This window comes from Panulirus ornatus, chromosome 63 (genome assembly GCF_036320965.1).
Source record: "Panulirus ornatus isolate Po-2019 chromosome 63, ASM3632096v1, whole genome shotgun sequence".
NCBI classification, from domain to species: Eukaryota; Metazoa; Arthropoda; class Malacostraca; order Decapoda; family Palinuridae; genus Panulirus; species Panulirus ornatus.
Window position 1 is genome coordinate 4,368,415 of NC_092286.1, and position 26,332 is coordinate 4,394,746.

Below are 26,332 nucleotides of genomic sequence, written 5' to 3' on the forward strand. Positions count from 1 at the left end.
GCAAATGTTACTTTGTTCCACTAACTATGAATAAGATTATCTGTAAATGTAGGATAATTATGCATGATCTCAAATTACTATTTGCATTATATCAAAAACATCTGGCTCCATAATTGGTGGATTTAAAATAAAGCCTTCAAGAACGTAGCTCGACAACACAATGTTATGTATGTTGAGGTAATGTCCTATTAGCTTAAGTGCTGGAGGAAAGTGAGATCGTCCATGTAACGTGGAGGATGGCTGGACGAATGTGTATACAGAAGAGTTGGCACATCCTTAGAAACAATATGTATATATCTAATATAAAGAGAAGTATGAGAGTCGTTCCAAAGAAACCACAGCAGAGATGTCTCATGACAACCCCAGGTTGGTAATTTTGATAGGGAAAGTCTTATGTCACAAGGGGGTGATAATTTTTACGTTAGATGGATATGAGTACTGTTCTTTCCCAACATTTGAACTGTCATAGGATCTTAAGGACAGGTATACAACGTAAAAACAGGATTACAAAGAAATATTTGTGAAAAGTTGTAGAGTCTGGGAAATACACTTGTAATGATGATATAGAATCTGCTACCTGTTAAGATATTAATTAGAGCAGCCTTTTGCTTTAGTGTGATTCTGAAACTTTTCAGTGATCATGCCGAATATTCATTTCTATTCTGTTTTGGATACTTCGTTAGCATTGAACAGGAAGGAATGATTCAATAAAATTTCCATATGGCTTAGAAACATTAAAAGATGTTGATATGATTGGTTATTTAGGTACAGTTTCTTATGATACCTGGTGAATATTGTGTAAAGTTGTGATCCTTTGTGAATCTTCACTAAAAAGTTTAGCATTGCATCTTTCTGGCAGTGCATCATTGGAGTGGAAATACTGAAATCTAATTTGAATATATAAATGTATAGAAAAAGATCATTTTTAAGTTTATGGATGCCTACGTTCAGGTTGATGGAACTGGACAAATGTGGCGCCAGTGAGGGAAAGTGTATTGTAGCCTTGCACCAAAACTAACTTTGGGAAAGGCTTTATATGTTTTAGATGCTTTATATTGTTTGCTGTGATTACAGAAATACCAGTGGAGGACCGATATCTCTTATCTGTCATACAGGAAGACAGTAGATAGGCTATAGCAGTGTATTAGGGATACTGAGGCGGGGTTAACTGATGTAAGAGTAGGTAAAATGTTACTGAAGAATAAACAGGACCAGTGATGTATACTGATATGTTTTGCTCTGTCACTCTGTTTTATGTAGCACTAGATATCTTTATGTATATGGTTCCATGGGCTTGAATGTAAAATGCTTGTCTTTTTCTAGGTCTCCAGCATGGGGATTATGAATGGCAAGATCCCAAATCAGAGGATGAAGTGTAAGCAGAAGAAAGTGATTCAGAGCTACAAATGTTAATGTTACAAACATTAATGTAGTATATCTCTTGTCAAATGTATTTTTGTATCCATTAAACCTTCGTCTGCATACAAAGTAAGGTGATTCATGCAGATTTTTCTTCAAACATCATCTGTCCCCATCCTGTGTACCTTTACAAATACACACACACACACATAAAAAAATATAGAAAGCCAGAAGAGAAGTTCCAAAGGTGGGCAACAAAGATGGTTTTGGAAATAGGAGAGAACCGAGTTACAGGGAAGGCTAAAAACTTAAAGATTGCTGTCCATGGCAGAGAGAAGAGTGAAAGGTGACCTGATAGTAGCCTTTGAGTTTTTTAACCAGTTTGATGACATAGACAGTTTTTGAAAAGCTGCACAGATGGAGAAACCAGATACCATAGCATTTAAGAAATGTATTAGAATATAAGGAAAGATACTTATTCAGCATAAAGTTGTTGGATGAGTTGGAAGATCCAAAGGAGGCCAGTGAAGTTGGTACCAGAATTAAGAAAGGTAAGTTGCTGTGAGAGGTAAAAGGCCATAAAAGTGTCCACAAGGAAAAGAAAGTAGTAAGGGATGACTTGATTAAAGCTCCTAGTTTAACCAGATTCATGAAATCACGAGTGAATGGCTTTTCAAAAGATGCAGAGAACAAACTGCCAGAGGGTATTACATAAGTATGAGCAAAGAACATGCTAGAAAGTATTTAAGTTTATATTTTATATTATACATTAGTGGATGAAAAAGATAAACTGATGAATGAAATTGTGAATTTGGGCAGCACACCATATAGAAGCTAAAAAAAATTGTTGTACCATGGCAAATTAAGTTCAAGAAATGACTTTTATTTTTTATTTTTTTTTTTAGCATTGGAGGCTCCAATCATGGACAAACGTCTTCAACAAGGACTGGCCATAATTGAAATATAAAGAGATTAATGAAAGAAAAAGAAGGGACGAAGAAAAAGTATTCATGAATATTGAAGGAAGTGAAAAACATCTTTTAGAAATGCCATATCATAGTTATTGGGGAAGACGAGAGGGAAGAGAGTACAACCCCCTCCCTGCACCATAGAAATAGATACTTACAGATTGATAATTACACATATACATATACAAAACAAGTTTGCTGATGTAGAACAAACATCATGGTATATGATTGTTTCTTTATTAATTGATTATAAAGTGTTTTCATCTTTCATACTTGTCTGCAGTTTCCTGCATTAGCAAGATAGTGCAAGGAACAGACAAAGAAAGGCTGCATTCTCACGTACATTCTCTAGCTGAAACATGCAGTACACTAAACCACAGCTCCATCCACAACTTGCTTCCGACAAAATCAGGCCTGTCTTGTAAAATCTTTTCACTCCATCCTTATTACTGATATCTCACTTTGGTTAAAGCTGCTCATCTATTTCCATAGTTCATCGTACAACAGCTCTCAATTTATTCTTAGAAATTGTCTTCCTTATTGAATATTGATACAGCTTTTTATGGTCTTATTTTATTTAGGAACACTGTCTGAATTAATTTAGTTATTTCTTTATTTTAGCTGACCTGACATGCACATGTCAACAGACATTTGCTTTTAGTTATTCTTTCTACATCAGTAAAATGTAATATTCCATCCAACTTTATCTTTTTCTTTATCATCATCTGCTTATTCTCTTTTTAGTAGCCTGACTCCTCAGTCACTAATAAAGCTTTCCAATTTTACTGCCTCTGCTCTGTTTATCAGTCAGGCACCTGGATTTTATTTGCACTTGTAACAGGAGGTTACAATACTGCTGTTAGCAACTTTGCCAAAAAAAATTATACCTTTTTTTTTTTTTAACTTTCCATTGATGTGGTAAGAACTCTGACTGTAAAATCTTTTTCTCGTATTTTAACAATTTTACTAACAAAAATTTTGGAAACTTAATTTTCTGTTCCTCGTTTTGGATCCATTTTTTTCAAATAAGACTTTTTTTTCTGTTTCCATCACCTTTATCAGGATTAATTCACCAATGATTGCTTGTGTTTTAGACTACTGAACCTTATACTGGTAGTTTTCCATTTCTGCCACATGTATTTATAACACTTCTCATTCATTTTCCTTTTTTGCTTGCATAAGTCATATGTACATAATTAAATGCCATATGCCTTTTCTTTCCCCTATTCATATCTTAGATGTACTGATCGGAAAATTTATTAAGAATTTGTATGAAAAACATTAATACTGTACTGAAGTACTGTATTGTAAATTCAGTTAAAATTCACATAAAACATGTCAAATGAGTGCAGACTTCATTTATGGATAGAAATGTGTATGGCTCTAAGAAGTGATTGGCATGTTTAATTTATTGATTATTGAATGGGAATTGATACATTTAGTTCACAGAATTCAATGTAAGTGATAGAAGTAGTCTGAATCCAACCTCAAAAATACTTGTGCATTTTCAGGGTTAACGTAACATATATAGATCGACATGGTAATAAGATTCCTGTAAGAGGGAAGATTGGTGATAATGTTCTGTATCTCGCTCACCGTTATGAAATTGAATTAGAAGGTATGTCATGCCATGTATTTTATTGTAACATATTAAAAGTTATCTTACAATGAATAGGACTGCAACAATAAAATTCTAACATACAGTGCTGTAAGGAGGGATTTGTTTGTGTGTGTCTGTGTTTGTTTATGAACTTGCAACTCCTCCAATCAGTAAGCAAATGGAGATGTAATACAACAATGGGACTCTGCATACATAAGCCAAGCTATACTTTGAGGTCCAGAGTCTTAAAGGCATGGCAGTTGTTATTGACCTGAACTTGATATTATACTCACTGGGAGTGTGGAAAAACAAATTGTTTTAAAGTCTTTAGGAAAACATGTTTATCAACCTGTCACTAATTACAGTAGGCTCAGACATGTGAACACCATTATCTTTATCTTTTTGAAGTTATTCCATGTTGAAACTTGGTGTTTACCACTTCTTTGCTACTAAATGAGAGGAAGAAATCCAGGGTAAATAATGGATCAGTGCTGCTATTCCTAGTGGGGTATGATATTCTCATGCAGAATGTTCCTGCATTCGTACTCTTAGTTTGTCTCCTTGTGTTTTCAATTCTGTATAGGTCCTGGGTTGATCAATCTTAGTTTCCTAGGCTCTATCCTCTCAGTGTCACCTTACAAAGGAATAAGATACTGGTTGTGAAAAGATAGCTGAAGACTTTGAAATAATTGTGAACAATTTGGAAATGACATTCAGAAAATTGTATGATCATGTCAGTCATTTAATTGGGATATGTTCATTTGTATAAAAATGAAGCAAAATTTGAACTGCTCATCTATGGTCACCAAAGAAACAAGATGAGATTATCAAATTCGAGTGAATTACAAATATTTTACAAACATAATTAAGGGATAAGAATACATGGACTATCATGAAACCATGAAAGGACCAGGACCATGAAGTCTAGAAAGAAGAATATGATGTCATAATTTATGCATGGTGGCATATTGAAAGAATTAAGAAAATGTACAAGGACTAAAAACTTCACAGTGTGGAAAAGAGTAATGAAAATAACAAGAATTCTGGATAATATCAAAAAGACACCAAAGAAAAATTATTCAAAATCCAAGCAAGAAAGATGGAGACCATAAAGTTTTGACAAATGAAATCATGAAACTGTAAGGAATGAATACTAATACCTTTAGTAGAAGACCAGATGAATGGCTAAAACTAGTTTTGCATGAACCTAAAACTGAGTTTTACAGTGGGCATGGTAGCAGCAAACAAGTTTGTCTTACAATCAGCATATGCAGGAAGCACTACTCACAAGCTTACCTCTGCAAAAGTTCATCATAGATAATATACAGATACTTTCTCTTTCTTTTCTCGCTGTTCCTTTCCTCCCCTAGGTGCTTCCATGTATAGACCTAAGTAAGGGTAACTTAAGATGTCAGCCTCACATACAAATTAAAATCTTTTATATCAAAGCATGCATGACCATAACTGGACTTTTCTGTAATACCTTGAAGTAAGCCATGGTTCCGACTATGCAGTATTCCATGAAAGGCTTGAATTCCACAAAGTTTGTGCAAGATGGGTTGAAAGTGTATATGTGTGAATTGAGACAGTATGCACCTGATCCATTGCATGCAGTTGGAGTTTACTATGATAGACAGATGTCTTTTATATCTTATTTTTTGTTTCATGAACTACAGTTACTTTCCCTGTGTTAATTATTATCAAAATTTAAAGACAATGCCCTCTCCACATCATTTATGTTTTCAACAGGTGCTTGCGAAGCTTCTTTAGCATGTAGCACATGCCATGTATATGTGGATGACGATTATTATGATAAGTTGCCAGAGCCACTTGAAGAAGAAGAGGATATGCTTGACTTAGCTGTCTTCTTGAAGGATAATTCCAGACTTGGTACGAGAAGATAAATGCTGTTGAAAATTTACAGTAGTATCTTAAAATATTCTTTTTCAGCTAAGTGATAATAGTTCTGCTGGAAATCACAAGACTTGTAAAAGGTTGAATTATTCATATACATTATTCAATACTGTGACATTGGTTGGTTTATCATAAGAAAAACATAATAATTTAAATGTTACCTTCTCTTATTTTGTGAATTCCAAACATTTTTACTTTTCAGGTTGCCAGATTATCCTGACCAAAGAGCTTGATGGTATTACACTTGCATTACCTCAAGCTACAAGAAATTTTTATGTAGATGGTCATGTTCCCAAACCACACTAGACGGCAGAAAAACTGGTAATTTATAAAAAGTCCCAGGATTCTCTGAAAGGGATGTTGCATATATTGTGAATGGAGGGCAAAGTTTTGTAGAATATGGAAATTGAGGAATCAGAATTTATTCTAATAGGGCTATTGCAAGTATATTAACTAGGGAGAAAATTTTACAAGCTAGATATATTAGAAGAATCAGAACTGAATCTAATAGATTTCCTTAAACTTTTGTCAAACATCATATACATGGCATCATGGGTTAATTTTACTTTCAGTTGTATCTTTTATCACAAAACTACATGGTATTCTGCATGAAAAAAAATTCTGTAAACAGTTCATTGGTTTTCCAAGATATATAAGAAATCCTGAGAAACCTTCAGAAATATTGGGCAGCAGATTTGTAACCCATACTTGTACAAAAGAGTTAAGGTAGCAATTCTCTAAGATCCTTCATTAATTAGCTTACATTACTGTTTCCCTGTCTTTTTCCATAATGTAAATATACTGCATCTGTTGACATTATTAAGTCTGTAACCATAATGAAATTTCTTAATGGATAGTCAGTTTAAAATATTCTTCCAATTTTAAATATGCATTTCATATACTTCATTGCATCACTCCAGACACTGCATGTAATTCTTCAAATATTATCTTATTACTGCAGCTCCTTTTAACAAGTTTCCTTTGTTTTACATGAACTTTTTGTTTGATTGGCAAGAAATACAGAAATAAGTAAAACAATTTTGTAAGTAAACACATAAAGATATCAGTTAGGTAGCAGTCCTGCAAACTGCAATTCATGCTTTATAATGCAATTTTATTTCTTTGTAGTTAAGTTTAGGATGTTTTGACTTTGACCAGTATTATGTGGCATACAAATGAGGAAAAGTTTATGGCCAATCTTTTGTTTTGAGATGAACCTGCACATTTGTTGCTCAGAACTACTAACACTGACACATTGTTTGTCATTGAAAAATATCATTATTTGGTTTGATAATTTGTGTATCTCTGGGGTATGGGAGAAAGAACACTGCCCACATATTTCTATTATTTTGTGAAAGGTGGCTAAGAGGGGTGGGGAGTGGAAGTGACTGGAAGTCTTCCCATTTTATTATTATTATTTTCCCGAATAAGAAAAATGGAATGAGTCACATGATTTTTTCCTCCAAGGTATAGTCATCTGTTCCTGATGCTATCTAATTCAGGCAGGAAATTGTGAACAGGTATGAAAAAAATCTTGTGTAACCCAAGTAGCTACAGGTATCCTCGTATATTCTTTCAATTTAAGGGGTTATTCGCACCAGGGAAAAATGTACGAGTGTAACTTTGGTTACTTGGGTAAGGTATTATAGTGGCTTGTTGCTGCATGAGGAAATGCCTAACAAGTAAATCACAAAAACTTTTTGCACATTCTGATCACATATTCTTATTTTATTATTTTCATGGATACTGCATCGATTGGAAATGCTTAACTGATCGAGTTTCTTTAGTACATGGTAAATCTCACTTCCATTACTTTAGGGGGATTGTTACCAAAGTAAGAAAGCTGATAATTATTCAGGTATTACTCTAGGGTATTTTGCATGTCACTGTGAAATGGACTTTAATAGCCTCTGCTGCATGGTGATCTGTATAACTAATTGTTCAGGTATGACAGTTTCACTACATATATTTTACCAAATATGTTATTGAGACTACTTGTGCATTTTTATGTGGTGAACCTAGGGTCTCCCACTCTTCACATTCTCTTGCAAATTGTTGTGAATTGTATTATTTGTTTATTGTTTTCTGAATGGAGGTCTCTTTCTTTCTCTGTCTCTAGCATAGGCTATCATCAAGCAAGAGGTATGTTAGTGCCCTGCCTTATAGGAAAATCTTGTCGTAGGCTCTCCTTGGTTGGTACTCTTCTTCATTAGTAACAAAATTTGAGTGATGACCCAGTATTTGTCATCTAGCCTAAGTATTTTGTTTTTTTGTGGGAAAATTGCCATAACACTTGGTTAGTAGGGAGGATTCTCCACTTCTTTGTTCCTTTTATGCTTACTTTATTCTGAAAATCATGTACTATGTACTAGCCAAACTAACGTGCAGAGAGGTCAGGCATGTTTGGCATCGGTTGTGGCCAAAGCTATATTACCACGGTGCTCACATACCATGTACTTATGATGACAGCTCAATAATAATTTTAGCTGTTGATGTAGCAGGTTACTTTAAATATGACTGTCCTTTCATAACATTCTTATCATTGGCAGCATACTCACCTAGTGCATTTGAAATGCATCAGTGAGGTTAAAGTCTACTACAGAGTTGTTAAGATGACTGATTTACATTACCTTTTATTCCAAAGTTGTTGCATGTGTAGTCCAAGTTGAGAGGATTCAAATATCTCATAACTTGAGAATTCTTTTCTGTTATGTGGGATCTTAACTATTGTGATAAGTGGTTTACTAGTATTGCTCTCTTACATCTTGAACCATGCGATTAGAACTTCACTGGGTACCTTCCATACCTCTAAAAAATTGCTCATACATACTTATCCTTAACTTCTTTAGAATTTATGGTGCATTTTTGGAATGTATGAAGTAGCTTATCACTTCGTGTGCACAAATGACAGAAATTATTTCAGTTAATAGTTGGTAATGAGAGGGATTTTCGGGATCATGTTATCTTGGACTGTAATGAATTAATATGCATTTGTTTGGGATGAGATTTCAAAAATGATGCACTTTTTTCACCAAATGCAGGCTACTCAAGTACACCAGGCTTTGAGGAAGACAGGTACTTCCTTGACACAGAAAATTATGCTTTCTCTCTAGACTAATGATCATATATTGCTGTTTGTATTTTTTCTAGTTATTTTGAACTCTGCTTATTTGTTTATTTATTCTTTATATTTTTACATTGGAGGCTCCAGTCATGGACAAAAGTCCACATCAAGGCTGGGCCTTATTTGAAACATACAAATTCTTGAAAGAGAAAAAGAAGAGACAAGGGAAAGCAATACTTTCATTTAATTAATCTATTAGATCAGATGGTCAAGAATGCCTCTATTATGTGTGTGTCTATTAGTTTCTCACCCAAAAGTTTACAGAATTAAATGTTTTAAAATTCCTGTGGTTGAGTCTCTCCCATGAAAAGTGTACCTGTGCAAAATGGGGAGATGGTTTATTAAGTGAAGCTGAAGAATATTTACAGTTAAGCATAAAACAAACAGTAGTCAGAAAGACATAGCTATATGGGTATTGATCTTTAAAATCAGAGTGAATGTGTAAAGAAACTGACCCAACTGTACAAGACTAGTACCAACATTCTGGAGTGACAGCAATGCAGTTATATGAACCATATTTTCAGGTTGTTGATCTCCTAATTCACATGCACTTAAATTTACTTTCAGTTTGCAAGCTTTTAATATCTTTATGAAAAGAATTATGAAAAATTCTGTTTCTTCTTTAGAAATGTGGCATAATACTAAGATATGACATAGATTTTCAGTGATTAATTCCATGTTTGAATATTTGCACACCATGATTGTAAATAGTGCTATGTTTATTGTACAGACTCTTAGATTTCAAGGAAATCAAGTGCCTACCTAATTATATATAATTATTAAGATCTGTGGTGTGGATGCATGTATATACAATGTTAAATTTCTCAGGTCTCATATTTATGTCTGTGCATGTAAGCATGAACAGTGCAAATGTACTGGTGTACACACACACATATTACACTTACCTCTCAGTTTTATGCATACTATAATTTCTACAAAACATAATTCTCAAATACAGATTGAAAATATGCTTTTTATTTTATTGACCATTAGCTTTACAATGTAGCCTTAACAAATGAAGATTGTGCTACGAGATTAAAATTTACACAATCATAAATTGTGGAAGAGTCTGTGGGGTTCTGGATATGGATAGGGAGCAGTGGTTTCAGTGCATTACGAATGAGAACTAGAGATTGGATATGAGCAAATGTGGTCTTTTTTATCTGGTCCTGAAACTACCTCATTAAAATGGAAATGGCAATCAAGTATGAAAAAAATTTGTTTTATGGATGCAAAGAATGGGTTATGGATGAGAATGTGCAGAGAATGGTGGATGTGTTGGAAATGAAAACTATGATGATAAAATGTGAGGTGAGGTGGTTTGCTCAAGTAAGTAATAAAGGGTAAGAGAAAGGTGTGGTAATAAAAAGTGTGGTTAAAAGAGCTGAAAAAGGTGTGCTGAAATGGTTTGGAAATATGGAAAGATTGAATAAGGAGAAGTTGACTAATATGATATGTATGTGTTACAGGTAGAGAGGACAAAGAGAAGGATGAGACCAAACTGGAGATGGAAGGATGGAATGACAAAGATTTTAAGTCCTCAGGGCCTGAACATGCAGAGGGTGAAAGACATGCAAAGGATACAGTGAACTGGAGCAATGTGGTATACAGGGGGGGTAATATGTCATCAATGGACTGACCCAAGTCATATGAAGCAGCCAAGGAAACCATGAAAAAGTCTGTAGGGGCCTGGTTGTGGATGTGGGCTGTAGTTTCAATGCATTCCACATGACAGCTAGAGAATGGATGTGAGTGAATGAGGCCTTTTCTTTGTATGATCCTGGCACAACTGTGAATATGAGTGTAAAGAACATATAAATTGTAACTTTACAAAAAAGGATATGATTAAACGATCCTAAGGAGTAAAGACACACACACACACATATATATATATATATATATATATATATATATATATATTTTTTTTTTTTTTTTTTTTGCTTTGTCGCTGTCTCCCGCGTTTGCGAGGTAGCGCAAGGAAACAGACGAAAGAAATGGCCCAACCCACCCCATACACATGTATATACATACGTCCACACACGCAAATATACATACCTACACAGCTTTCCATGGTTTACCCCAGACGCTTCACATGCCCTGATTCAATCCACTGACAGCACGTCAACCCCGGTATACCACATCGATCCAATTCACTCTATTCCTTGCCCTCCTTTCACCCTCCTGCATGTTCAGGCCCCGATCACACAAAATCTTTTCCACTCCATCTTTCCACCTCCAATTTGGTCTCCCACTTCTCGTTCCCTCCACCTCCGATACATATATCCTCTTGGTCAATCTTTCCTCACTCATTCTCTCCATGTGCCCAAACCATTTCAAAACACCCTCTTTTGCTCTCTCAACCACGCTCTTTTTATTTCCTCACATCTCTCTTACCCTTACGTTACTTACTCGATCAAACCACCTCACACCACACATTGTCCTCAAACATCTCATTGCCAGCACATCCATCCTCCTGCGCACAACTCTATCCATAGCCCACGCCTCACAACCATACAACATTGTTGGAACCACTATTCCTTCAAACATACCCATTTTTGCTTTCTGAGATAATGTTCTCGACTTCCACACATTCTTCAAGGCTCCCAGAATTTTTGCCCCCTCCCCCACCCTATGATCCACTTCCGCTTCCATGGTTCCATCCGCTGCCAGATCCACTCCCAGATATCTAAAACACTTTACTTCCTCCAGTTTTGCTCCATTCAAACTTACCTCCCAATTGACTTGACCCTCAACCCTACTGTACCTTAATAACCTTGCTCTTATTCACATTCACTCTTAACTTTCTTCTTTCACACACTTTACCAAACTCAGTCACCAGCTTCTGCAGTTTCTCACTCAAATCAGCCACCAGCGCTGTATCATCAGCGAACAACAACTGACTCACTTCCCAAGCTCTCTCATCCCCGACAGACTTCATACTTGCCCCTCTTTCCAAAACTCTTGCATTTACCTCCCTAACAACCCCATCCATAAACAAATTAAACAACCATGGAGACATCACACACCCCTGCCGCAAACCTACATTCACTGAGAACCAATCACTTTCCTCTCTTCCTACACGTACACATGCCTTACATCCTCGATAAAAACCTTTCACTGCTTCTAACAACTTGCCTCCCACACCATATATTCTTAATACCTTCCTCAGAGCATCTCTATCAACTCTATCATATGCCTTCTCCAGATCCATAAATGCTACATACAAATCCATTTGCTTTTCAAAGTATTTCTCACATACATTCTACAAAGCAAACACCTGATCCACACATCCTCTACCACTTCTGAAACCACACTGCTCTTCCCCAATCTGATGCTCTGTACATGCCTTCACCCTCTCAATCAATACCCTCCCACATAATTTAGCAGGAATACTCAACAAACTTATACCTCTGTAATTTGAGCACTCACTCTTATCCCCTTTGCCTTTGTACAATGGCATTATGCACGCATTCCGCCAATCCTCAGGCACCTCACCATGAGTCATACATAAATTAAATAACCTTACCAACCAGTCAATAATACAGTCACCCCCTTTTTAAATAAATTCCACTGCAATACCATCCAAACCTGCTGCCTTGCCGGCTTTCATCTTCCGCAAAGCTTTTACTACCTCATCTCTGTTTCCCAAATCATTTTCCCTAACCCTCTCACTTTGCACACCACCTCGACCAAAACACCCTATATCTGCCACTCTATCGTCAAACACATTCAACAAACCTTCAAAATACTCACTCCATCTCCTTCTCACATCACCACTACTTGTTATCACCTCCCCATTTGCGCCCTTCACTGAAGTTCCCATTTGCTCCCTTGTCTTACGCACTTTATTTACCTCCTTCCAGAACATCTTTTTAGTCTCCCTAAAATTTAATGATACTCTCTCACCCCAACTCTCATTTGCCCTATTTTTCACATCTTGCACCTTTCTCTTGACCTCCTGTCTCTTTCTTTTATACATCTCCCACTCAATTGCATTTTTTCCCAGCAAAAACCGTCCAAATGCCTCTCTCTTCTCTTTCACTAATAATCTTACTTCTTCATCCCACCACTCACTACCCTTTCTAATCAACCCACCTCCCACTCTTCTCATGCCACAAGCATCTTTTGCGCAATCCATCACTGATTCCCTAAATACATCCCATTCCTCCCCCACTCCCCATACTTCCATTGTTCTAACCTTTTTCCATTCTGTACTCAGTCTCTTCTGGTACTTCCTCACACAAGTCTCCTTCCCAAGCTCACTTACTCTCACCACCCTCTTCACCCCAACATTCACTCTTCTTTTCTGAAAACCCATACAAATCTTCACCTTAGCCTCCACAAGATAATGATCAGACATCCCTCCAGTTGCACCTCTCAGCACATTAACATCCAAAAGTCTCTTGCGCGCCTGTCAATTAACACATAATCCAATAACGCTCTCTGGCCAGCTCTCCTACTTACATACGTATACTTATGTATATCTCGCTTTTTAAACCAGGTATTCCCAATCACCAGTCCTTTTTCAGCACATAAATCTACAAGCTCTTCACCATTTCCATTTACAACACTGAACACCCCATGTATACCAATTATTCCCTCAACTGCCACATTACTCACCTTTGCATTCAAATAACCCATCACTATAACCCGGTCTCGTGCATCAAAACCACTAACACACTCATTCAGCTGCTCCCAAAACACTTGCCTCTCATGATCTTTCTTCTCATGCCCAGGTGCATATGCACCAATAATCACCCATCTCTCTCCATCAACTTTCAGTTTTACCCATATTAATCGAGAATTTACTTTCTTACATTCTATCACAAGATATATATTTTTTTTTTTTTTTTTTTTTTGCTTTGTCGGTCTCCCGCGTTTGCGAGGTAGCGCAAGGAAACAGACGAAAGAAATGGCCCAACCCACCCCCATACACATGTATATACATACGTCCACACACGCAAATATACATACCTACACAGCTTTCCATGGTTTACCCCAGACGCTTCACATGCCCTGATTCAATCCACTGACAGCACGTCAACCCCGGTATACCACATCGCTCCAATTCACTCTATTCCTTGCCCTCCTTTCACCCTCCTGCATGTTCAGGCCCCGATCACACAAAATCTTTTTCACTCCATCTTTCCACCTCCAATTTGGTCTCCCTCTTCTCCTCGTTCCCTCCACCTCCGACACATATATCCTCTTGGTCAATCTCTCCTCACTCATTCTCTCCATGTGCCCAAACCATTTCAAAACACCCTCTTCTGCTCTCTCAACCACGCTCTTTTTATTTCCACACATCTCTCTTACCCTTACGTTACTTACTCGATCAAACCACCTCACACCACACATTGTCCTCAAACATCTCATTTCCAGCACATCCATCCTCCTGCGCACCACTCTATCCATAGCCCACGCCTCACAACCATACAACATTGTTGGAACCACTATTCCTTCAAACATACCCATTTTTGCTTTCCGAGATAATGTTCTCGACTTCCACACATTCTTCAAGGCTCCCAGAATTTTCGCCCCCTCCCCCACCCTATGATCCACTTCCACTTCCATGGTTCCATCCGCTGCCAGATCCACTCCCAGATATCTAAAACACTTCACTTCCTCCAGTTTTTCTCCATTCAAACTCACCTCCCAATTGACTTGACCCTCAACCCTACTGTACGTAATAACCTTGCTCTTATTCACATTTACTCTTAACTTTCTTCTTTCACACACTTTACCAAACTCAGGGGATAGGGGATTAAGAATACTTCACACGTATTCCCTGCGTGTCGTAGAAGGCGACTAAAAGGGGAGGGAGCGGGGGGCTGGAAATCCTCCCCTCTCATTTTTTTTTTAATTTTCCAAAAGAAGGAACAGAGGGGGCCAGGTGAGGATATTCCAAAAAAGGCCCAGTCCTCTGTTCTTAACGCTACCTCGCTAATGCGGGAAATGGCGAATAGTTTAAAAGAAAGAAATATATCTTTCTTTTTCTTTCATACTATTCGCCATTTCCCGCGTTAGCAAGGTAGCGTTATGAACAGAGGACTGGACCTGACCTTTGAGGGGATATCCTCACCTGGCCCCCTTCTCTGTTCCTTCTTTTGGAAAATAAAAAAAATGAGAGGGGAGGATTTCCAGTCTCCCGCTCCCTTCCCTTTTAGTCGCCTTCTACGACACACAGGGAATACGTGGGAAGTATTCTTTCTCCCATATCTCCAGGGATATGTTTACCAAATGGCATCCTAGCTTCGTCTCTTCGATGTATATCAACTGACTTTTATTTCTCTCGTGTCTCCCCTGATGATGTCATTATTACACAAAAGTTCACTTGGGAACTTATCGTGTTTCATTTTCCCCGTGGACTCATAAGAATATATCTTTCTTTTTTACTATTCGCCATTTCCCACGTTAGCGAGGTAGCGTTAAGAACAGAGGACTGGGCCTTTTTTGGAATATCCTCACCTGGCCCCCTCTGTTCCTTCTTTTGGGAAAAAAAAAACCCAAAAAACGAGGGGATGATTTCCAGCCCCCCGCTCCCTCCCCTTTTAGTCGCCTTCTACGACACGCAGGGAATACGTGGGAAGTATTCTTAATCCCCTATCCCCAGGGATAGGGGAGATATATATATATATATATATATATATATATATATATATATATATATATATATTTTTTTTTTTTTTTTTTCTTTTTTTTTACTTTGTCGCTGTCTCCCGCGCTTGTGAGGTAGCGCAAGGAAACAGACGAAAGAAATGGCCCAACCCACCCCCATACACATGTATATACATACGTCCACACACGCAAATATACATACCTACACAGCTTTCCATGGTTTACCCCAGATGCTTCACATGCCCTGATTCAATCCACTGACAGCACGTCAACCCCGGTATACCACATCGATCCAATTCACTCTATTCCTTGCCCTCCTTTCACCCTCCTGCATGTTCAGGCCCCAATCACACAAAATCTTTTTCACTCCATCTTTCCACCTCCAATTTGGTCTCCCACTTCTCCTCGTTCCCTCCACCTCCGACACATATATCCTCTTGGTCAATCTTTCCTCACTCATTCTCTCCATGTGCCCAAACCATTTCAAAACACCCTCTTCTGCTCTCTCAACCACGCTCTTTTTATTTACAAACATCTCTCTTACCCTTACGTTACTTACTTGATCAAACCACCTCACACCACACATTGTCCTCAAACATCTCATTTCCAGCACATCCATCCTCCTGCGCACAACTCTATCCATAGCCCACGCCTCGCAACCATACAACATTGTTGGAACCACTATTCCTTCAAACATACCCATTTTTGCTTTACGAGATAATGTTCTCGACTTCCACACATTCTTCAAGGCTCCCAGGATTTTCGCCCCCTCCCCCATCCTATGATCTACTTCCGCTTCCATGGTTCCATCCGCTGCCAGATCCACTCCCAGATATCTAAAACACTTTACTGCCTCCAGTTTTTCTCCATTCAAACTTACCTCCCAATTGACTTGACCCTCAACCCCACTGTACCTAATTACTGACACACACACACACATATATATATATATATATATATATATATATATATATATATATATATATATATATATATATATATATATATATATATTCACCTCCCTAAGCATCCCATCCATAAACAAATTAAACAACTGGCTATACACTCATGTGACTTTAGGAATGTGAAATGCAAGCTAAAATGTTAAGTGAACTAAAGAATTGGAATCTAAATCATGACAAAAGGCAGAGAAAACTCACATGGAAATATATTTTTCTGTAACCACCCATTAATGCAAGGAGGGAAGCAGCTTTGTATTCAAAGAGATCCTCATCCACATCCAGTTTAAGGCATCAGCCAATCAGGCCATACACTTCTGCACCTTAAGCCTAAGGGTGAAGCCTTGGCCAACACCAGCAAATTGGGGATAGGGGAGAAAGAATACTTCCCACGTATTTCCTGCGTGTCGTAGAAGGCGACTAAAAGGGGAGGGAGCGTGGGGCTGGAAATCCTCCCCTCTCGTTTTTTTTTAATTTTCCAAAAGAGGGAACAGAGAAGGGGGCCAGGTGAGGATATTCCCTCAAAGGCCCAGTCCTCTGTTCTTAACGCTACCTCGCTAATGTGGGAAATGACGAATAGTTTGAAAGAAAAAAGAATTAAATAATTTATTATATAGTTTTTTCAATATTATAGTTTTTCATACTTATCATGTTCCACATAGTACGACAGCATCAGAAAAGTATGAAGAATGGCCTCCTTACATCTACATTCTAGCTGTCATCTATAATGCACTGAATCCAGATACCCCTATTTACAGCCAAGCCCCACATACCTTTCCCTGGTTTCCCCTTAGTGCTCCATACGTCCTCTATTCAGCACACTGATTCTGTGTCACCTCCTGTATACATCAGTCCAATTTGCTCCATCCCATGCATGTCTCATGCCCTCCAGCTTGTTTGGGCTCTGATCACTCAAAGCATTTTTCACTCAATCCTTCCATCTCATCTTTGCTCTCCCGCTTCTTGTTCCTCCATTTCTGACACATATACTCTCTTAGTCAGCCTCTCCTTACTCATCCTCTTCATATGTCCACAGCATTTCAGCACCCTAACTTCAATTTTCTCAACCATAATCTTATTGCTACATCTTTCTCTTACTCCATCATTTCTTGCATGATGAACCCTCCTCACACCAAATATTGTCCTTCAGTATTCAATATCCAACATATCCACCCTCTTCCATACTTTTTTTTAATCAAAGGCCCATGCCTCACATTCATACACCACCATCAATTAAAGGGAAAACTCACTTGCCTAGATAGGAATCAAACTAAACTAATCCAGATAATGGGTTCCAAGGTAATGGAAATACAGTATGATTTATTTTGAAGTGTATACAACTAATCATCTCTCAGTTTACCATTCTCATCCATCATTACTACTCTCATTCAAAGGAAATTAAACAAGGCTTAAAGATCTTAACATTTTAATTTTTGAGACATTCAAAAGTCAGAAATAAAAATCTGCTATAGCAAAACTTAAACTTTCATTACATGAAGTTGTTCTCTAATTCATTAGTTATGTTGCAGAGAAATTCCAGTACATAAACTGCCATTAAACAAGGGATACCTGTAAGTGCATATATTTGTATGCCTGAATAATGAAGTACCATTATATAAGTACTCAAATTACAGAGGAATAAGTCTATGATATATACCTGTTATGTTGCACAAGAGTGGTATCTGAGAGAGCAGTGGCATGCAGGGTCTAAGAGAGAAATCATGGGCCATAATGCTTCTCCTGTTTCTGGGCACCTTATCTCCCCACTCCATCTCATGGAAAGCTTCCAGCCAATCAAGTATATTGCTTTTATCGTTACAGGATTTACCAATGAGTTTGCTTTAAATCAAACTCTCCATGCTCAGTCATAACCTCCATGTATTTCAAATATTTGCTTGAGCCCAGGGCCCCTTATGGCATGGACCCTAGTGATTTGCACCTTCTGCACACACACACACACACACCCAGGCCCTGGTAGCGCATACAGATCACCAGACTGGGAAGGATGAATGTTGTTTCGTGAGAAATAAATATGTGGCCCAGGTGTTTGATTTGAAGAATTTGTTAGAGAAATATTCAGAGAACTAACAGGATTCATGTGTTGCATTTATGGATTTAGAGAAAGTGTATAATAGGGTTGGTAGAAATGCTCTATAGAAGGTGCTATGAATATATGCTGTGGGAGGAAAGCTACCAGGAGTTGTATGGATTTTTACTGAGACAGCAAAGTATGCATGTGAGTAGGAAGGGAAGAGGGTGTGTGGTTCCAGGTCAACGTGGGTCTACATCATGGGGTTGTAACATCAACATGGCTGTTTAACCTCTAAAGGACTGAGCCTCAGGAGTAAGGTTAAAAAGGAAAAAAATCTTATCAGTGATGAGAAATATCAAGAAAAAGAAAACGAAGATGGTAAATCAGCTATACTTGTTGCAATATTTAAATGGAGCATGCATGCCAAGGTCATACCTTTACCCAACGTGGTATATGATTAACTAACCCTACAATCATATCTTGGTGCTAACTGTTATTGCTTGTAATACAAGGCATTTCTAATTACTGATAAAGTGCACTATCCAATTCAAATAACTGCAGGAAAAGGAAATCAGTACAAGTAAAGCTAACTGACAAATTAAAGGGCAAATTATGGTTTCTTGTGATAAAAGACACCTTCATATACCAATAAAACATACTATCTCATTTACATGGGACCAGGAAGAAGCGACATCTACAAGTACAAATACAGTTCCAAGGAAAATCATACTAGTAAGGATGTGGTCCTTACAGGGTTAATCTGTTTAAAGATAGGGTGGTAAAGGAGGTAAATGCAATAGTCTTGGAACAGTAGCAGGTCTACAGTATGTTGAGAGAGAGAGAGAGAGAGAGAGAGAGAGAGAGAGATTTTCTGTTTGCAGATGACAGTGCTTTGGTGGCAAACTCTGGTGAAAACTGCACAAGCTATTATCTAGATCTGGGAGTGTGTGAGGAGGAATGTGAGTTAGTGTAGATAAAAGTAAGGCAATGAGGTTTAATGGGGGGCAGAGACAGGCTGGTCTGAATGCAAGTGTGAATAATTAGAATTCGAGGAAAGCAGAATGTTCTAGATACCTGGGAATGGACAGGACAATGGATAGAACTATGGAAGCTAAAGTGAGCCACTGGGTAGGTGAAGAAACAAAGGTCTTGGCTGATTGAAGGATGTAAGGAAAAAGAGTTCACTGCCTGAATAGGAAAAAATGCATATGTTAAATGGTATAATACTCCCACAGTGCTGCATGGGTGTGACTTGTGGGCCCTATGTATAAGAGAACAGAAGAGAGTATATGTGTCGGAAATTAAATACTTGAGGACATATACAATGTGAGGAAGTTTGACTGTGTAAGAAAAGACAGCGTAAGACGTGTGTTACGAAACTCCTCCATGACATGGTGATTAGTGTTACTGACCATGACAGCATTCAAGGGTCACTCAGTGTTAAGCGCATAGGTTCAAATCCTAGTTGCTGAAGTCGGTCCGCATTCAGTCCAGCTGTTCATCCCCCCTGGGATTGGTCGATAAATTGGGTAGCTGGCTCAGGCTAAGGTATATACATATACAACATTAATGAGATGGCCTTGATTACAGCCTCAGTTGCCCATGATATCTCGGTGTCAGAAGTGAAGGGAGCAAAGGGTAGGATAAGATCAAGAAGGAGATGGAAGGATGAAGTGAAAAAGACTTTAATTATCACTGCCAGAATATGCAAGTGTGTGTGCAGCATGCATGAAATAGAGAACCATAGCAATGTGAATCACTTGGGGGTACATAATGTCAATGGGCTGAACCAGGGCATATGGTCTGCAGAAACCACAGTTTTGGTACATTATACATGAAGGCATGAATGCTGATATGAGCAAAAGAGGGTTATTTCTTCATCTGTTCCTGGCATTACATCACAAAAGTAGAAACAGTGAATAGTGAACTAATAAAATTTATATTATTGTTATCGTTATTATACTAAAACCCCAGGGCCCCTCTTCCAGGGGTTCCAATAGCTTTAGGGCTGCACTACAACCAGTGGCAGGGAGAGGATGGACTTCTTTGGAATGAGAAGTTCTATGAAGAGATCATACTCTTGTAATAAAACCTCACCAGATAAAACTTTTCACTTGCAGTGTAACCACAAGAAGTCCAGAAATCCAGCCAGAGGTAACTTTTCACTTGCAGTGAAACCACAAGGCATATGGCAATACCTACGTTTGTATACATATATGTATATAAGAATATATCTTTTGGTTTCTGAAGAAAATAATGAACAGAACAGTTATAACGTGATCTAGTCAGTTCTATATATCTATACATAAAATACTTCAGCCATAATGGGCCTTAAGAATACATATAATGTGGTTTTTCAAGAGAAAGTTTTAACAACTTAAATTGCTTATCAGTCAGAGCCTGCCATCTGTAACCTAATATCTGTGACACCTCACGCTCCATTGCTTCATATGATCTTGCATTTTTGCACAGCCATGCATAGAACTCTGGAGTCCAGTCTGGATTAAAAGGCCAGTCACTCTGAAATTTCAAAAATATATGGTACTAGCTAAGCCTCTGTTTTCTACATCCTATATTATATTCATTATCTGCCATGTTTGACAAAGGCTGTAAATATTTATACAACTACAAAATTCTGACACAATCACAAAAAAAAAGAAACTATACTAATGTACTCCTCACTCATGTCAACAAATTGAAAAACAGATCAGCAAATCTTATAGATAGGGTTATACAGAGGAGGGTGGATGTGTTGCAAATGAAATGTTTGAGGAAAATATGTGGTGGGAGGTGGTTTGATCAAGTAAGTAATGGAAGGGTAAGAGAGATGTGTGGAAATAAGAGGAGTGTGGTAGAAAGAACTTAAGAGTGTGTGTTGAAATGATTTGGACATGAGAAAATAAGTGAGGAAAGACTGACAAAGAGGATATAAGTGTCAGAGGTGGAGGGAACAAGGAGAAGTGGAAGACCAAAGTGGAGGTGAAAGGATGGAAAGATTTTGAGCAATTGGGGCCTGAACATACAGGAGGGTGAGCGGCATGCCAGAAATACAGTGAACTGGAATGATGTGGTATACCAGGGTCGATGTGCTGTCAATGGACTGAACCAAAGCATGTGAAATGTCTTGAGTAAACCATGGAAAGGCTGTTGGTCCTGGATGTAGATAGGGAGCTGTGGTTTCAGTGCATTACACATAACAGCTAGAGACTGAGTGTGAGAGAATGTGGCCATTTTTTTGTTTGTTTTTTGCTTATCATGAACTTATCAAAAATATAAATGCAAAGTAAAACATGGTAAATAAAGAATCTATGTTAATCAAAAAAAAAAAAAAGGAAATTGGGGTTAGAGTCTGATAGAGGCATATCTAAGATATTGTATCTTGAGGGACATGTTTTTGTAACCCTTACAACAAAGCATGAGATATGCCTACTCTTGAAAAAATTACTTACGTATTTTAATGCATATACATATTCTTAAGATTTTCAGTCAATTCACACTGCATGTTCCACATTCACTAAATTTACTCTTAGGCTTTACCACGAACTCAAGTCAAGAGAAAAATGTTTCATGTAACCCCTAATTAACACAAGACAAGAAATAGATGTATTGCTGCTAGCTTGCAATATGTTTTAAGCAAACCTCTAACATGTTTAACATATCAAATCACAAAATGGGGAAATTTTCCTATCCCATTATCTCTGGCATCATTACAAAGGCCCATTCCACAAACATTGTTTCCCTCTTCTAGGAAAATTTTTTGCCAACAATCGTGCTGAATATTTTCATTTATTTATTTATTATACTTTGTCGCTGTCTTCTGCATTAGCGCAAGGAAACAGACGAAAGAATGGCCCAACCCACCCACATAAACATGTATTTACATACACGTCCACACATGCACATATACATACCTATACACCTCAACGTATACATATATATACACACACAGACATATACATATATACACATGTACATAATTCATACTGTCTGCCCTTATTCATTTCCATTGCCGCCCTGCCACACATGAAATGACATCCCCCTCCCCCGCATGTGCATGAGGTAGCACTAGGAAAAGATAACAAAGGCCACATTCGTTCACACTCAGCCTCTAGCTGTCATGTATAATGCACCGAAACCACAGCTCCCTTTCCACATCCAGGACTGACAAAACTTTCCATGGTTTACCCAAGACGCTTCATATGCCCTGGTTCAATCCATTGACAGTACATCGACCCTGGTATACCACATCGTTCCATTTCACTCCATTCCTTGCACACCTTTCACCCTCCTGCATGTTCAGGCCCCGATCACTCAAAATCTTTTTCACTCCATCTTTCCACCTCCAATTTGGTCTCCCACTCTCCTCGTTCCCTCCACCTCTGACACATATATCCTGTCTGTCAATCTTTCCTCACTCATTCTCTCCATGTGACCAAACCATTTCAAAACACCCTCTTCTGCTCTCTCTACCACACTCTTTTTATTAACACACATCTCTCTTACCCTTTCATTACTTACTCAGTCAAACCACATATTGTCCTCAAACATCTCATTTCCAGCACATCCACCCTCCTCCGCACAACTCTATATATAGCCCACGCCTGATATGGTTGCAAAAACATAGTGGAGGTTGCTGGCATTCATTAAATTGGATTATAATATCTATGGAAGGAAACAAAGAGCTCAGGTAAGTAGTAGATATTGGAACAATACTTTTTTATCTTTTCAGAAGTGGTAGAGGATGTGTGAATCAAGTGTTTGCTTTGAAGAATGTATATGATAAATAATCAGAAAAACAGATGGATTTGTATGTAGCATTTATGGATCTGGAGAAGGTAAAAGACATTGTTAATAGAGATGCTCTGTGGAAGGTATTAAGAGTATATGGTGAGGGAGGTAAGTTGCTAGAAGTAGTGAAAAGTTTTCATCAAGGATGTAATGCATGGGTATGAGCAGGAAGAGAGGAGAGTGATTAGTTCCCAGTAAATGTCGGTTTGTGGCAGGGGTACGTGATGTCTCCATGGTTGTTTAATCTGTTCAAGGAAGGGGTAGTTTGGGAGGTGAATGCAAGAGTTTTGGAGAGAGGGGCAAGTATGCAGTCTGTTGTGGATGAGAGGGCTTGGGAAGTGAGTAAGTTGTTGTTTGCTGATGATACAGTGCTTGTGGCTGATTCAGGTGAGAAATTGCAGAAGATGGTGACTGAGTTTGGTAAAGTGTGTGAAAAAAGAAAGCCGAGAGTAAACGTGAATAAGAGCAAGGTTATTAGGTTCAGTAGGGTTGAGGGACAAGTCAGTTGGGAGGTAAGTTTTGAATGGAAAAACTGGAGGAAGTGAAGTGTTTCAGATATCTGGGAGTAGATTTAGCAGTGGATGGAACCATGGAAGCAGAAGTGAGTCACAGGGTGGAGGAGGGGGGGAAGGTTCTGGGAGTGTTGAAGAAAGTCTGGAAGACAAGAACATTATCTCGTAGAGCAAAAATGGGTGTTTGAAGGAATAGTGGTTCCAACAATGTTATATGGTTGCGAGGCATGGGCCATAGGTAGGGTTGTGCGGAGGAGGGTGGATTTGCTGGAAATGATATGTTTGAGGACAATATGTGGTGTGAGGTGATTTGATTGAGTAAGTAATGAAAGGGTAAGGGAGATGTGTGGTAATACAAAGAGTGTGGTTGAGAGAGCAGAAAATGGTGTATTGAAATGGTTTGGTCACATGGAGAGAATGAGTGAGGAAAGATTGACAAAGAGGATATATGTGTCAGAGGTGGAGGGAACAAGAAGTGGGAGACCAAATTGGAGGTGGAAGGATGGAGTGGAAAAGATTTTGAGTGATCAGGGCCAGAATATACAGGAGGGTAAAAGGCACGCAAGGAATGGAGTGAATTGGAATGATGTGGTATACCGGGGTTGACATGCTGTCAATGGATTGAACCAGGGCATGTGAAGCGTCTGGTGGTAAACCATGGAATGTTTGGTGGGGCCAGGATGTGGTAAGGGAGCTGTGGTTTCAGTGCATTACACATAACAGCTAGAGACTGAGTGTGAGAGAATGTGGCCATTTTTTTGTTTGTTTTTTGCTTATGAACTTATCAAAAATATAAATGCAAAGTAAAACATGGTAAATAAAGAATCTATGTTAATCAAAAAAAAAAAAAAGTTTTCATCAAGGATGTAATGCATGGGTATGAGCAGGAAGAGAGGAGAGTGATTAGTTCCCAGTAAATGTCGGTTTGTGGCAGGGGTACGTGATGTCTCCATGGTTGTTTAATTTGTTTATGGATGGGGTTGTTAGGGAGGTGAATGCAAGAGTTTTGGAAAGAGGGGCAAGTATGCAGTCTGTTGTGGATGAGAGGGCTTGGGAAGTGAGTAAGTTGTTGTTTGCTGATGATACAGTGCTTGTGGCTGATTCAGGTGAGAAATTGCAGAAGATGGTGACTGAGTTTGGTAAAGTGTGTGAAAAAAGAAAGCCGAGAGTAAACGTGAATAAGAGCAAGGTTATTAGGTTCAGTAGGGTTGAGGGTCAAGTCAATTGGGAGGTAAGTTTGAATGGAAAAAACTGGAGGAAGTGAAGTGTTTCAGATATCTGGGAGTAGATTTAGCAGTGGATGGAACCATGGAAGCAGAAGTGAGTCACAGGGTGGAGGAGGGGGGAAGGTTCTGGGAGTGTTGAAGAAGAAAGTTAAGAGTAAATGTGAATAAGAGCAAGGTTATTAGGTACAGTAGGGTTGAGGGTCAAGTCAATTGGGAGGTAAGTTTGAATGGAGTAAAACTGTGGAAGTAAAGTGTTTTAGATATCTGGGAGTGGATCTGGCAGCAGATGGAACCATGGAAGCGGAAGTGAATCATAGGGTGGGGGAGGGGGTGAAAATCCTGGGAGCCTTGAAGAATGTGTGAAAGTCGAGAACATTATCTCGGAAAGCATAAATGGGTATGTTTGAAGGAATAGTGGTTCCAACAATGTTGTATGGTTGCGAGGCGTGGGCTATGGATAGAGTTGTGCGCAGGAGGGTGGATGTGCTGGAAATGAGATGTTTGAGGACAGTGTGTGGTGTGAGGTGGTTTGATCGAGTAAGTAATGTAAGGGTATGAGAGATGTGTGGAAATAAAAAGAGCGTGGTTGAGAGAGCAGAAGAGGGTGTTTTGAAATGGTTTGGGCACATGGAGAGAATGAGTGAGGAAAGATTGACCAAGAAGATATATGTGTCGGAGGTGGAGGGAACGAGGAGAAGTGGGAGACCAAATTGGAGGTGGAAAGATGGAGTGGAAAAGATTTTGTGTGATCAGGGCCTGAACATGCAGGAGGGCGAAAGGAGGGCAAGGAATATAGTGAATTGGATCGATGTGGTATACCGGGGTTGACGTGCTGTCAGTGGATTGAATCAGGGCATGTGAAGCGTCTGGGGTAAACCATGGAAAGTTGTGTGGGGCCTGGATGTGGAAAGGGAGCTGTGGTTTCGGGCATTATTGTGTGACAGCTGGAGACTGAGTGTGAACGAATGGGGCCTTTGATGTCTTTTCCTAGTGCTACCTCGCACACATGAGGGGGAGGGGGATGGTATTCCATGTGTGGCGAGGTGGCGATGGGAATGAATAGGGGCAGACAGTGTGAATTGTTTGCATGGGTATATATGTATGTGTCTGTGTGTGTATATATATGTGTACATTGGGATGTATAGGTATGTATATTTGCGTGTGTGGGCGTGTGTGTGTGTGTACATTGTGTATGGGGGTGGGTTGGGCCATTTTCTTTCGTCTGTTTCCTT

The 26,332-nt window shown here is 38.6% G+C and overlaps 2 protein-coding genes across 6 annotated transcripts in view; one reads left to right on the forward strand and one right to left on the reverse strand.

The window, feature by feature from the left end:
* The first annotated feature begins 117 nt into the window (after positions 1–117).
* Positions 118–9,935, forward strand: Fdx1 (Ferredoxin 1). Its single transcript, XM_071656792.1, has 5 exons — positions 118–366; positions 1,324–1,375; positions 3,839–3,945; positions 5,677–5,817; positions 6,044–9,935. Exons 1-5 carry the CDS (start codon positions 237–239, stop codon positions 6,145–6,147), a joined length of 534 nt encoding a protein of 177 aa, XP_071512893.1. The 5' UTR covers positions 118–236; the 3' UTR covers positions 6,148–9,935.
* An 8,016-nt stretch (positions 9,936–17,951) lies between these two features.
* LOC139745944 (uncharacterized) overlaps positions 17,952–26,332 on the reverse strand; it is a 61,251-nt gene continuing 52,870 nt past the window's right edge. For all 5 annotated transcript variants that reach the window (XM_071656657.1, XM_071656656.1, XM_071656658.1 and 2 more), the window contains one exon: positions 17,952–21,094. In XM_071656657.1, the coding sequence (XP_071512758.1) occupies positions 20,906–21,094 (189 nt within the window). In that variant the 3' untranslated portion in view covers positions 17,952–20,905. The remainder of the gene's footprint in view (positions 21,095–26,332) is intronic.